Consider the following 15672-nt stretch of genomic DNA (forward strand, 5'->3'; position numbering starts at 1 on the left):
TATCATCAGCAAACGACTGAATAGAGCTATTAACACAGTCAGTGATATCATTTACGTACAGTAAAAAGAGAAAAGGTCCTTGAACTGACCCTAGGGTACTCCTTCATCAACAGATGTAAAGGTTGAGACCGAGCTTTCAATCACCACAGGTGGTTTTCTAAAAGATAAATAAAATATTACCTTTAGTTCCATAAGATTCAAGCTTGTACAATAGACCTTCATGCCAGACTCTATCAGGGATAACCTAATGGATAAGATAATTTATATAGTTAATAAGAAATTGATTAAGCTCTTCAGCAGTCATAGTATTAGATATTTTATCCCAGTCTAATATTGCCAATTCATTGTTCATGCTATCAAAATCAGTTCTATCAAAGATATAATTTTCTATATTGTAAGCATTACGTTTCAATCTTGAGTACTGAATTTCAAATAATATCAATGAATGATCACTACAAATAGGTGGACTTACTGAAGCATTTCGCACTATATTAACATTATTTGTGAGGACAATATCTAATAAGGTGGAAGAAGTATGAGTTACACGTGTAGGCTCATTAATGAAATCTATCAGACTATACTTCATTAATAGATGATTCAGATGAGAATTTTGATCACAGCATATTAACATTTATGTCGCAAGTAATCATAACATCCATATTAGTCTCAATCAGTTTCAAGCATATCATCCAGTTTAGATCAGCTAGTAACTGATGACTCTGTTCTATATAAACAACCCAATAAAAAGTTTCGATGATCAATTTTAACTTCAATCCAAATCATTTCAATATCTTCATACTTATCTCAGTACATCTTTTAGAAAAAAAACTGAATTTTTACAATAAATAATAACACCTCCTCCAAGACCAGTGTCGTCGATGAAGCATGAAACGGAAGATGCTTACTCTTCTGGAACACCTGGTCTTATCATCCTTGTACTTTTTCAGGAGTCTCCATATTAACCTTTCTTTTGTTATTATTTTCACTAGAATTATGAAATTTAAGTTTGAATTATGATTATGTTGGTGTGTAAGTATTTGCTTGATGTTTATTGCAGTGACAGAGCCCGAATGTCGTTCAGGCCCCCAGACGAATGAGACCGATACTCGTCCCATCTGTCCATCAGAAGTCGGAAGATATTCCGTTCCAATAATCATGAGCTTATACATGATAATTGCAAATATTTTGCTGATCAATCTTCTGATTGCTATATTCAGGTTAGTTACCCTTTTCTACTTTTTATAATATCCAATGCTTGTCTGTATCTTTGTACGAAAATCCTTACACATAATCGGGTCAAATGCAAACCAATACCCCCACCCCCCTGTTGATGCCCCTAATGAAATAATGTTCACTATTGAAATATTATTTCGATGGTGAAAAAATTACTTCAATGGTGGTCGCAGATTCAATTAAATCATGGCTACTATGGTAATAACGTCAGCTGTATTGAAATATTATTTCAATAGTGAACTCTGCATGCGATATCGCTGTATTGGTTCAACCACTGTTGAAATAATTTTCATTCAAATACACCCGAGGTTGTAATGGAGTGTACCATTGTGACCTGATAGAGTTGGAGGTAACGGGTTTAAATTCCACGCAAGTTATTGTCATTTGCGGACGGAATCATGGGTGCATAATATGTGTTGTGTATAATGAGTGCTTATGGACCGCTTGTACTGGTGTGAAAATCCTGCAGACTTCTTGAGTCCCAGTTCACTGGAGCAACCCATAGAGAGCGAATAGCTGAAAAATTGCTGGTGTGACGTTCAGCAATATTACAACAACAATCAATAAGAAAACCCAGGTTACCGTTCTCTGATTCGTGCCGGTTCGATTCCCGGCCTGGTCATACCTATTTTAAAAAAAATGGCAAGAATATACTCAGGATTTTGCAATAAAACTGAACAGTTGTAGGCTACTATAACAACCTCGGGTGTATTTGAAATTATTTCAACAGTTGTCGAACCAAAACGGCGATATCGCATGCCGTGTTGACGATTGAAATATTACTTCAATAGAGTTGACGTTATTTCAATTGTAGCCGTATTTCATTCGAATCTGCGACCACTATTGCAATAATAGTTTTCACGATTGAAATAATATTTCAATTTTGAACGTTATTTCAATAGGGGTTTCAATATCCCCCTCCTTTAAAAAAAATAGTTTGTTACCTTCAGCTGCAGCTTTAGTAAGTAATTTACAGTCTGCTTCACACTGTTTTGCATTGCATATTAATTTTCAATCTCTCATGTTTTTGTTTCAAGCAACACTTACACGAAAATACAAGAGAACACAGGTCTGTACGCGAAATTCCAGAAATTTATCATAATCTACAACCAAACGTGTCGTCCAGTATGTCCTCCTCCTCTAAGTTTCTTCTTCTATGTTCATGCAATTGCAATGAACTATCACTACTCAGAGGAAAAGGATTATCAAAACCTGCTTTCCCGCCCAGGTAAATATATTGGGTGTCCTCACATGTGCGTGCGTGTAAGGTGTGTTCATATGTACGTATGTTTTAGAGAAAATTAATGTTTATGTAATTAAAAAACTATTAACATTTATATGTTCCTCTGTAGACTTTATGGATAAGTAGTTGCTGTATAATTTGACGTGAACTCATATTTTCTTTCAAAGGAAAATCCCATTGTCATTTTTTTCTATAAAATAGCTTTTATCTTTAATCTAAAACATTTGCTTTCATAATAATTAATACAACACTTAGATCTCATCAAAGTGTGCCTTGAGTGTTTTGCAATATAACGCTATAGAATACTTCATATCATATTATAGGAAGTCAAGAAAGTGTGAACTTCGTAATTTATTCCGTTCTGAAGATAGTATGACTTATCTGAAATGCTCACCTTTGACTTAGTGGCGACCGCCTCAATATCGGTAGCCCATATTTGTGACGTCACAAGTCCAACGATGTCAATTGTCCCCATAGAAATATACCAGGAAGCTTTCGTCTACATTTTAGCTGATTATTTGATATATCCCGTTGACATAAAAAATTTTACGTCATATTTGAAGTGCTTCATACACGCAGAAATGACATTTACAATTTCAATTAGGAGATTTTTTTCGTTTTGGTTAGACTAACAATGAACTGAATGCGAATGTCTGAACATACACGCGGATGCAGTTTAAATCAATATGTTGTCAATATTGTGTCTGTGTATTATACTTTTTATTAATGAGATATTATATAAATTTACACAGGAGCTTGTCTTAATCCGTGATGTATACAATACAATCCGACGACCGATTAAAAAATTGTCAGATTAGCGAAAGTACACCCACCACCCCTTTCTGTTCAAACGGAGTACAAAAACACTCGTAATAAAAGCGGGAAGTAATATGAAAAAGTATTCATTATTTGTGACAGAATTTGTCTTGGATAGTTTCATTAATCAGCGGTAAGGGGAAGAAGTCATTTTGTTATTTTAATGATTCATGCAATCCAGCGTGTATATGAACTTAATACGTGTGATATGTCCAAACTAAATTAAATTTAATACAATTTAATTTAATTATAGTAGTACACTTTAAAAAAGCAAAAACGATGACATGTTGTAGTAACCTCGGGATTTAAAAATATCGATTCAAAATATTTTTTAAAAACATTTTGTTCATTTCCCTTCTTTTTTTTAAGTTTTTATAAGGGAAAAAACGGCTGAATTAACCCAGTGGGAAAAGATCATTGCTGAAGAATGCCTCTACTCAAACTCTAAATCAGCGGCTGACAACGAGAGTGAAAACAGAAAAGAAAATATTTGAGGAAAATATTCAGTCATGACAGCGGCGTGGACCTCAGTTAAGATGTAGTGAAAAAATTCCATCCATCGGTTGATGATGACACAAGCGCCATGACAATTATCGTTGTTTGGTTTCTCGGATCAACATGTAACGGTCAGAAATAAGTTTTTTACCAAACAACAATTTCCTTACTTATTTTGACTAATTGTTTTGTGATTTCTCGTGTCCTTTCTCTTTCTTACTCAATTGTACTAGTGCTAGCAATACATTCAAGTATATTTTCTGATTTCGACTGTTATTATGGAAGTTACTTCCCTTTGTTAAGACTCTTCTCAAGAGTTTAATCTAGATGACATATATCAAGGATTTCGACTATTTTTAATAGATGTTATGCCTCTTTGTTAAAAAAGTCATATAATACTATTATCTCCAATGCAGTGTACTGCTTTGTTTGCTTGAATAATAAAAGGGACAAATTAAATGTATGAACTGACTCCAATGACAACAAAATTCTGTCAACATTATCATAGTAAGTAATACGATCATATGTTTGTACTAATCAACAATGTCCACATTTTTCTTTTTTTTTTTTTTTTTTTTCAATTTTGTGTTTAGCAAATTTTGTTTCTTTCCTTTTTTGCTTGTTGAAATTTTTTATCCTACTCTCTTTTCAATCATGTTATAAACAGCACTTACAATAACATAAGAGTAGACTGGCTCTGTTGATGAAACGGGCGGTGTTGGTTTATGATCGTAAAGACAGATCTATAAATAGATTACCATTTACATGGTTTTATTCTTATTCATCCTGTTCTTGTTTGCTAGGTAAATTAATCCATTAATCGTATACTAACAGAAATTGAAAAATAAAATATGGACTTTATATTTTTGTTTTATCATGCAATATCTAAACATAATTCTGGTTGGATTATTATTTTCTCCTTTTTTTTTTACTTTTCAGTAGAAATATCTTAAGTTTATAGATAAAAACATCGATGACGAATAATTTCAGAGCTGAAAGGAAAATACCAATACGTAAGCAAAATTCCAGTTTAATCTAAAATCGATGATACGAAGAACAAATAAAAGCGAGATCCAGGAGAAATAAAAAGAAAGTAAGATCAAGTGTTCCGGAAATATATACTGTAAATACAAGTAAATATCACGTTTATAGATGTAATCAAGACAACAGCGACACCATCATACACACTAAGTCGCATTGATCAAATCTAACTTGATATCACGCAAGAAATTGGAATATTTTTCACTGGGATGCATGTGTGGTACCTGAGAGCTGTGTCTCGTAGATGTCATGTGATTTGAGACTTACCCCTTAGATGAAGCAGTGATGATATCAACTGCAGTATTTAAAGGGGGGAGGGGGTGTGTGTGTGTGTGTTCCATTGAATAAAAATGAAGCAGAATATGCTATCACTTCCGGAACATCTGGTCTCACCTTTATATTTTTTATGAATCTCATTGCCAATTATTCATTGATATTTTGCCCCGGTTTCAACGAATATGTGTTAGATTTTTGTTAGTTTGTTTGTATTTCCTTGTTGTTTCTGAAGTTTGAATGAGAAAAACTGGATTAGTTTGTAGAATTCTCTCTTATTTTAAAGAAGCCGGGACGTAACGGAACATTTAGATTTTCGACTGGGGGTTAATATTTCCTGCTTTCAACGAGTTCATTAACTCTATAAGAGACATGATGGCAAAATTCTATTTAATATATCAATATGAAATACGTCAATTATGCTTTTACACCATCATTGTACGAAGCATTTCGGCCACCTGAGACAAAGTGAAATTTTACAAAAACTTAACCTACAAGGGCCTGAGAGACCGGGCCAAAAGGGTCAAATTTATTGAAACTTCAAAATCTTCTCCTTTAATCCCAGGCATGGTAGAATCAGTACTCTCCATGGATAGAAAGGCCTTAAGATGCTTTAATGAAATTGCAAATTGCCTCAAGATCACACATTTCTCCCATATGATGGGGGGGGGGGTTGGTTGGTTAATGCTTGTTTATATAGGAAAATAACATTTTTGAACATTATTTGTTTATTTTCTATTGGAAATAGATTTAACTTTCATATAATCTTTAATTTAAGACGACATGAGATGCAAATGCTGACCTCAGTTGACCCCCACATACTCTACTGTTCTGAATGGAAAATCTTATATAGGAAAATTCAAATTTTGTGTGTAATTTCTTTTAATACAAAGGTGGTAAGAAGCCTCAGTTCGGAACAGCAGTTTATATATGCTCAATTTACACTATATGCACAATACAGTTAAAGTTATATTACTTTTTTCAACAAAATCATTTTTCTATGACATGTTACAAGAAGCATTGTTACTCAGGTGACCGCTAATGCCCTTAGGGCTCTTGTCACTGTTATTGTAGTAGATTTTTTTTATTATTTGAAAAGAAAAACACTAATGTTGTTATTGAAGTAATGTAGAACCATTTGCTCATATCATTTGTAACGAACTGCAGTGAAATTACCTAAGTTCTTCTGGTTTCCATTTGGTCAATACATATGCATCTTTATAAGAAAGTGTAATATGTCAGTATTTTCTTAATTGTCACATACAGATTTGACGTGTTTGCGTTTGTTATTTATGAAGAATTTATTTTGCGACAAATCACTTTCATTCACACAACTTCTACCCCAAAACAGTATGATATACAATTATAACATTAGGTTGGGGTCTACACGGGATATTTTAAACATTATAAAAATATTGACCAATGATAAAGTAACATAAAGTAAAAACTGCAGTAGTTAAAGCATGTATAATCCTTTCATTTTGTTGTATATACAATATGTAACTTTTAACTAACACATATACATACTGTATTTTACTAACAAGAGGACCATACGGAAGATTAGCCATTGGCTAAATATGTAATCCTCAGAAAAGTTTATTTGGAACACCTACATTAGTTTAACCCATTTCCGTTTTCCTTTACATTGATTACCTGTTGGTGAGAGTGTACTATTCACTTTACCTGTGGGCGAAACATTAAAATGCGCCATTATAATCTGATACTGCGTAGGCAATTTAATATAATATAGAAACCATTCGAAATTAACTTGGAAAGGAAAATCATTAATTATTTTTCATTTTGTAATTAACTATCGAAAACTACAACACTTCCAGCAGAACAACAGTTATTAAGTATTAGATGTCAGTCTAAGTCAGACTTTTTTAAAGTGATGATTTTTATCTTTGAGTAGAGAGTGTACATAGATATCTTCCGTTTGTCCTTTCATTTAATTACGATATTTTGCTATATATGTAAACATTTTTTAGCTGATTTATATACCTAAATTAACTACTACATGTGATTGAAAAAAGAAGTATTGTTTCTGCATGGCTGTCTTTTCTCTTGAAATTAGCTATTATTAAAAGAAAAAACGAAAAAAGTATGCTTGCCTAAAAGAAACACATTTACACACAAAAAGTTAATCTATTGATGAAAGTGGATAAAAACTAAGACAAACGATTTTGATTTTTTAGTTTGAATTGATTTCGGAGGAACATCACTCCCGTCACTAAATATTATCTGCTACGTTCAGCTAACGGAAACATATTCTTTGACAAATTGAAATATTGACAGGTGAAGAATAAGAAGAAACGAAACTTTTTAAATACAATGACCAAAAGTAGCAAAGTCGGCATAAGTGTTTATGAGTTTATGTGTTTCTGCATTCTAGACTGTGCAGCAGTTTGTACGTCATTCAATCCAGCTCATACAACCGCAAATTTTACGTGACAAGACAAAACATCTTTCATCTTGTTTAGGTAAATTGTAGTTGCTTTCAACGGCATAAATATGTCATACCATAAAATATAAATGCTATATGTGATAGTCAGCTTTAGATTTTAAAATGATATCACATAACTCGTGTTAATCATCCTCCGGTTTCGTTTTCAATATATTTAATTTGATTATATGTTACTTCACATTATTGTTTATATATAGAACTGAGATTTGTTATTTTTACAACGGATGCGAATTACTTTGTCCTACTAAGAAATCAAAATTGTATTTCCTAACTTAAACATATATAATGATTTCATGAAGTGTAAAATGGAAAGGTTTGAAATAGAAACACGTGCATACCAATCCAACCGAGTCTTATGTTTTCAAATACTGACACTGAGTAACGAAACTTCACCATTTCTCTTTAAATGTTCTAAATTAAACTGATACCAGCAACGGACAAAGAATTTCAATTTAGAAATATATTCACGGCTGAGGTATTTTTGTTGATTTTGGAATCCACATATAAAAAAGGTAACTGCGTTGAAAATATTTTCTTACTGGGCCTGGCCTTATTTTTTTAAAATTATAGAATCGCTTATTGTATACACGTGATTGCCATGACATATATTTGAAAACATGTTATAACACATATAGTGTTGCAGTTTTTGGATACCAACTTCAGCAATTATAGAAAGTTTAAGTTATTTTTACCCAACATATCCTGATGTTTATAGTAGTTGACTATAAAATATTTAAAACGTTAAACTCTCGTCATCAAATATGACTTTTTATGTTATATTACGTTTATATGTAAAATTATATTAGATATGTATGAAATCATTAATGTCTTGCTTACAATTTTGTTTGCGTCTCTTTAAAACACTTAGTAATTATTCCATTATGAGGAGATGTTCGATAACAAAAAATCAGGTTTTTCTTTTTCTCAAATATGTACAAAAACACGAAAGTGAATTTCACCTTCTTATCAAGGAGAAGAGTAATGTACTCTGTACACTAAAGCCAAACAATGGAAAAAAACTCAATCATACCTCTGTTTTGTTCTTTTGGAACTCGTCAGTGATGCTGAGGGTCCTCAGTTTGAAGCATTGAAGGTTGTTGGCTAATATCCAAAGTGATTGAAAGAAATGTTAAAATCAGATCGGGCACGGTGCCCGCTAATTAATTCATAAAAATATATTCCTCATGGTTTATATCTACATTTCTGGTATTAATCATCCTCTGTTTTATTGCCTCAATATTGTGCCAGTATTGCGGTAGATGTAGGACACTGTTCTTTCTTTATGAGTCACTAATCATGTTTTAAAATCAAGATTATATCTCCTAATTGGTACATGAATAATGATTCCATGACGTGTTAACAAGTGGCGATGAAGAAGAAATATGTTCAACACGTTAAAAACTTATCCAGCCGTGTCTAATGCTTTTAAATACATACACTGAGTAACAAAACTATTTCGTTTCTCTTTAAATGTTTTTATCATAATATTACGTATCAAGTTACACTGATATCAACCATTGACAAATGAAGATAAGCTTTAAATTTACAATATATTCACGGTTATAAGTCTACAAAACCTACGGTGTCAAAGCTAAAACAGAAATTGATAGTTTAAAATAGAACCTACATACGAATGTATCATCTACTTATATATGAATATTGTGTATACATAACCACAACCCGTACACTTCCGTATTACCGAAGATCGTTGACCTTATTTTGGCAATGTTATTGTACGCTGTCGAGAAGGGCAACACGCTACACTGTTATCTAATACAAATCGCCCTTCCAATGTCCCCTACATTTTCATTTATCCCTCTTTGTTGTTCATGATTCAAATATAGCAATTCGAACCTTTATTAATAGAGGTAAATGGATAATAATAAGAGTAAAGATAGCAAATGGAACAGTATTTATCAGTGTAGGCTAATAGACAGTAATATGTGGTCCAATTATAACAAGTCAATGAAGGCTAATAGACATTAATATGTGATCCAACTATAACAAGTCAATGAAGGCTAATAGACAGTAATATGGGATCCAATTACAACAAGTCAATGAAGGCTAATAGACAGTAATATGGGATCCAATTACAACAAGTCAATGAAGGCTAATAGACAGTAATATGTGATCCAATTATAACAAGTCAATGAAGGCTAATAGATAGTAATATGTGATCCAATTATAACAAGTCAATGAAGGCTAATAGACAGTAATATGTGATCCAATTATAACAAGTCAATGAAGGCTAATAGATAGTAATATGTGATCCAATTATAACAAGTCAATGAAGGCTAATAGACACATTATATGGGATCCAATTATAACAAGTCGAACAACATGTGTCAGTTAAGGCTAATAGATATTCATATGTGATGCAATTATAACAAGTCAATGAAGGCTAATAAATAGTTATGTGTGGTCCAATTATAGCAAGTCGATCATTCGTCCATGAAAGCTGATAGATAGTAATAAACGATTCATATAGCAAGTCGAACATTCGTCAATGAAGGCTAATAGATATCAATGTGATGTCCAAGTATAACAAGTTGAACAAGATATGTCAATAAATGTTCACATCAAAGTCAATGAAGGCTAATAAATAGTAATGTGTGGTCCAATTATAGCACGTCGAACGACATTTTCCAGTGACAGCTAATAGATATTAATGTGTGATCCAATTATAGCACGTCGAACGACATTTTCCAGTGACAGCTAATAAATAGTAATGTGAGGTCCAATTATAGCACGTCGAACGAAATTTTCCAGTGACAGCTAATAGATATTAATGTGTGATCCAATTATAGCACGTCGAACGACATTTTCCAGTGACAGCTAATAGATATTAATGTGTGATCCAATTATAGCACGTCGAACGACATTTTCCAGTGACAGCTAATAGATGTTAATGTGTGATCCAATTATAGCACGTCGAACGACATTTTCCAGTGACAGCTAATAGATATTAATGTGTGATCCAATTATAGCACGTCGAACGACATTTTCCAGTGACAGCTAATAGATATTAATGTGTGATCCAATTATAGCACGTCGATCATCATTCGTCAATGAGGCTTATATATACATGTGATTCATTTATGGCTAGTCGAACAGCATTTGTCATTGAAGACTAGTTGACAATGATATGTAATCCAAGTATAGAAAGTCGATCCAAATATGGAAATGAATGCTCACATTTAGGTACATTTCCTAATCCTTACAAGTAGCTGACATTTGAAAATTTATTTAAATTCAATGAAATTGGACATAGAATTTGACAAATATTGTTTTTGAATATACGCCATCATCATATTTAGTTATAACGTCAATCGAACATGTCAACAACACACAGAGAATATTATATTGTAGCCACTTTTTCGCTTTATACCCAGTGCATCACCAAAAACACTCGCTTGATCTTACATAATATCTCTTCCAGAGAAGTAAAAAGGGACTGAACGGTATAACACATTACAAATAATGTATGTGTGGCAACATCATAGATTAATTGATCTTTACAAATAATGCTTTGTGTGTGTGACACGGAGAGGCAACACCAATAGATTAAGTGATCTTTACAAATAATGCTTTGTGTGTGTGACACAGAGAGGAAACACCAATAGATTAAGTGATCTTTACAAATAATGCTTTGTGTGTGTGACACAGGAAACACCAATAGATTAAGTGATCTTTACAAATAATGCTTTGTATGTGTGACACAGAGAGGAAACACCAATAGATTAAGTGATCTTTACAAATAATGCTTTGTGTGTGTGACACAGAGAGGAAACACCAATAGATTAAGTGATCTTTACAAATAATGCTTTGTATGTGTGACACAGAGAGGAAACACCAATAGATTAAGTGATATCTACAAATAACGCTTTGTATGTGTGACACGGAGAGGCAACACCAATAGATTAAGTGATCTTTACAAATAATGCTTTGTGTGTGTAACACAGAGAGGCAACATCAATAGATTAAGTGATATTTACAAATAATGCTTTGTGTGTGTAACACAGAGAGGCAACATCAATAGATTAAGTGATCTTTACAAATAATGCTTTGTGTGTGTGACACAGAGAGGCAACACAAATAGATTACGCGATCTTTACAAATAATGCTTTGTGTGTGTGACACAGAGAGGAAACACCAATAGATTAAGTGATCTTTACAAATAATGCTTTGTATGTGTGACACAGAGAGGAAACACCAATAGATTAAGTGATATTTACAAATAACGCTTTGTATGTGTGACACGGAGAGGCAACACCAATAGATTAAGTGATATTTACAAATAATGCTTTGTGTGTGTAACACAGAGAGGCAACATCAATAGATTAAGTGATCTTTACAAATAATGCTTTGTGTGTGTGACACAGAGAGGAAACACCAATAGATTAAGTGATCTTTACAAATAATGCTTTGTGTGTGTGACACAGAGAGGAAACACCAATAGATTAAGTGATCTTTACAAATAATGCTTTGTGTGTGTGACACAGAGAGGAAACACCAATAGATTAAGTGATCTTTACAAATAATGCTTTGTATGTGTGACACAGAGAGGAAACACCAATAGATTAAGTGATATTTACAAATAACGCTTTGTATGTGTGACACGGAGAAGCAACACCAATAGATTAAGTGATATTTACAAATAATGCTTTGTGTGTGTAACACAGAGAGGCAACATCAATAGATTAAGTGATCTTTACAAATAATGCTTTGTGTGTGTGACACAGAGAGGAAACACCAATAGATTAAGTGATCTTTACAAATAATGCTTTGTGTGTGTGACACAGAGAGGAAACACCAATAGATTAAGTGATCTTTACAAATAATGCTTTGTGTGTGTGACACAGAGAGGAAACACCAATAGATTAAGTGATCTTTACAAATAATGCTTTGTGTGTGTGACACAAAGAGGCAACACCAATAGAAGTGATATTTACAAATAATGCTTTGTATGTGTGACACAGAGAGGCAACACAAATAGATTACGCGATCTTTACAAATAATGCTTTGTATGTGTGACACAGAGAGGAAACACCAATAGATTAAGTGATATTTACAAATAACGCTTTGTATGTGTGACACGGAGAAGCAACACCAATAGATTAAGTGATATTTACAAATAATGCTTTGTGTGTGTAACACAGAGAGGCAACATCAATAGATTAAGTGATCTTTACAAATAATGCTTTGTGTGTGTGACACAGAGAGGAAACACCAATAGATTAAGTGATCTTTACAAATAATGCTTTGTGTGTGTGACACAGAGAGGAAACACCAATAGATTAAGTGATCTTTACAAATAATGCTTTGTGTGTGTGACACAGAGAGGAAACACCAATAGATTAAGTGATCTTTACAAATAATGCTTTGTGTGTGTGACACAAAGAGGCAACACCAATAGAAGTGATATTTACAAATAATGCTTTGTATGTGTGACACAGAGAGGCAACACAAATAGATTACGCTGCGATCTTTACAAATAATGCTTTGTGTGTGTGACACAGAGAGGCAACACCAATAGATTAAGTGATATTTACAAATAATGCTTTGTGTGTGTAACACAGAGAGGCAACATATATAGATCAATTGATCTTTATAAATAATGCTTTGTATGTTTGACACAGAGAGCGGCTTCTACCGCTATTTAAGATTGTACAAAAGACACATGTAAATAACACCTTATGATGTGTGATTAAATACAAGTACATAAGGTATGTCTAAACAAAATATGCCTACGCATTTGCCGCTGTTCTAAATTTTTTGATAAATGAAAATTATCAAATTTATTAAGTCATGGGACTGCTGCAACTCCCTGTCTATTTTGATTTCTCGTTTGATCGCTTTGAATTTTCCTCAGTCGCTCCTAGGCTTCGATTTATGCCCTTAGCATCACTGACGAGTTCTAGAAGAACGCAACATCCTTATGATTTTTAAAAATCTGCTTTTTTAATTATCAAAAGGTGCTATTCACCTGTTTCAATTATATTATCTTTCAGTTCAACTAATTATATTGTATACGTACATCGACTGATTTAAACAATATATACATATATTTCACTTTAATATTTAAAGTTCAATTTATAATTAATGTTGATTTTAAATTTATACTTATGTTTGACCATCAAAGACCATGTCGAAATATGATTGAGTTGTAGGCAGGAAATACTACCATGGAAAACCACGTTTCTGTATGGAGAGAATTCAATTAACAGAGTACTTTAATATCCTCATAGAAAGAATACTGCATACGTTGGGTTAAATCCTCGTTGAGGGATTATTCGTATAACATAAGTGTATATGAAGCATATGATACTTTTAAACTGGAGTCTTTGTACTTAAAACTTCCGGATTGCCAACACCACTCACGTGAACACTTCATGTGAATAATTCATTGGTCAAAGGACAAATTATGCAAATAAGTATAGCTTTGGCTATCTACTTTTTGTTGTCACTTAAGCGGACTTATCTAGGCCCTCTGTATGAAGTTTACCAATACGTTATACTAATTAATATTACAAGTAGATGATGCATTCTTTGAATTCACCTTTTTTATCTCGCGACTTTCATTTTTTTTCTGTTATGTGTCCGCTTAGGAAGCAGTATGTTTTAGCTGAGAACACAATTACACTACGGAAATAATCGCATGAAAATGGCATCGGTTTTTTGTCGAGACAAACGCCATTGCTACCCGACGAATATGTTTACATTACCCTAACCACTCTCGGACGGGAATTCGTTTATGGTTTAATCGATTGTTTTCTTTGAGATTAATACATGAATTAAACTAATGTTGTAATGATACCGAGCATTATATTTCGTGTTTTCGACTATTTCACTATTGATAATTATTGTCAGTTGGGTTGATATCTAGGGACAATTTTCATCGAGCATTGAAATTCAGGGTTATGGTGTTAAGTGCCATTGATATTCTGGCATAACTCGATACCCGTTATTACATTGGATATGTTATAGAATATATAGACAGTAATGTATTTCAGTCTAGGTGAATGAACGTCCATCACGACATATATATATATATATTACGATTGTTTGAGCTGGTGAATCACCATAGTTTGATACAAGGACAAATGGCCTTTTGTGTCAATAGTCATTCATCTTTGTAAAAAGATAATCTTTTCAGTATCCATAGTCAAATATACGGATGACCGTGTGTACACTCTTGTTATATATACGTGAGAGAAATTATTTAATTCCTCAGATCATATAAAAAGTAATACCCATACGACCTGATCAATGACTTTATATTATATTTATATTTTTATTATTATATTTACTAGAAAGGATCATCATGGTTTTTATTTTGTGTCACGAATGTACGTTTAGTGAACAGGATGCTTGGAAAAAATACGAAGATGTAACATTAGCTTTGGAAAGTAAATGGAGACGACATATCTAGAATGTTGACTTTAGAGTTTAAGGGCACATGGTCCGTATTAAAAATGTTATAATGAAAACCAAATGTTAGATCTAAAGATAACCTCGTTATTAGCGTATTCAAGAGAAACGTGAACTATCGGTGATTGAGATAAGGTTATATATTAACGTATTTTGTCATATTTAATTGCTTATAGAGGTTCTTTTCAATTCTGATTGTCCATTACATCTTACATTATCTCTCACATAAGCAGAAACGAATTTTGATTGCTATGTATATAAGCTAAGATAGCAGATCATCATACAACTAGTAGTCTTTTATAGCTAATACCTATTACACTTCACTCTTACTCTTCAAACGGCATTCAAATAAAAATACAATTCAAACCATCTTTCTTTTACTTATATATACGAACTTATTTTGTTTCATTTCCCCTGTGTCACCACATGGTTCACTACATTGTAAGGATTCTGGTATAAAGTCTTCTTTCTTCCATTGGAAGTATCAAATCTCTTGTCAAGTTTTTTTATTCCCTCAAGGGACTGAATTATGTTATTACACATCAAATATCTTCCTTGTGAATCTGTCTGATATCATCCCTTGTACTCTGATTCATCCTAGGTAGCATACCACTATCATCTAGAATGTTCAATAACTCTGGGAACTCACTGATGTCATATCCCTTTGACTGATTAT

The 15672-nt window shown here is 32.8% G+C and overlaps 1 protein-coding gene across 1 annotated transcript in view; it reads left to right on the forward strand.

Annotated features, from left to right (window-relative positions):
* Nucleotides 1-3786, forward strand: part of LOC132549994 (transient receptor potential cation channel subfamily M member-like 2) — a 28164-nt gene extending 24378 nt beyond the window's left edge. Inside the window, exons 16-18 of the mRNA XM_060213988.1 lie at nucleotides 1058-1217; nucleotides 2271-2461; nucleotides 3662-3786. Coding sequence (XP_060069971.1) covers nucleotides 1058-1217; nucleotides 2271-2461; nucleotides 3662-3786 — 476 coding nt within the window. The remainder of the gene's footprint in view (nucleotides 1-1057; nucleotides 1218-2270; nucleotides 2462-3661) is intronic.
* The last annotated feature ends 11886 nt before the right edge of the window (nucleotides 3787-15672 follow it).

The sequence above is a fragment of the Ylistrum balloti genome, unplaced genomic scaffold (assembly GCF_031769215.1).
Source record: "Ylistrum balloti isolate Yb309-2 unplaced genomic scaffold, AGI_CSIRO_Ybal_v1 Utg370098, whole genome shotgun sequence".
NCBI lineage: Eukaryota > Metazoa > Mollusca > Bivalvia > Pectinida > Pectinidae > Ylistrum > Ylistrum balloti.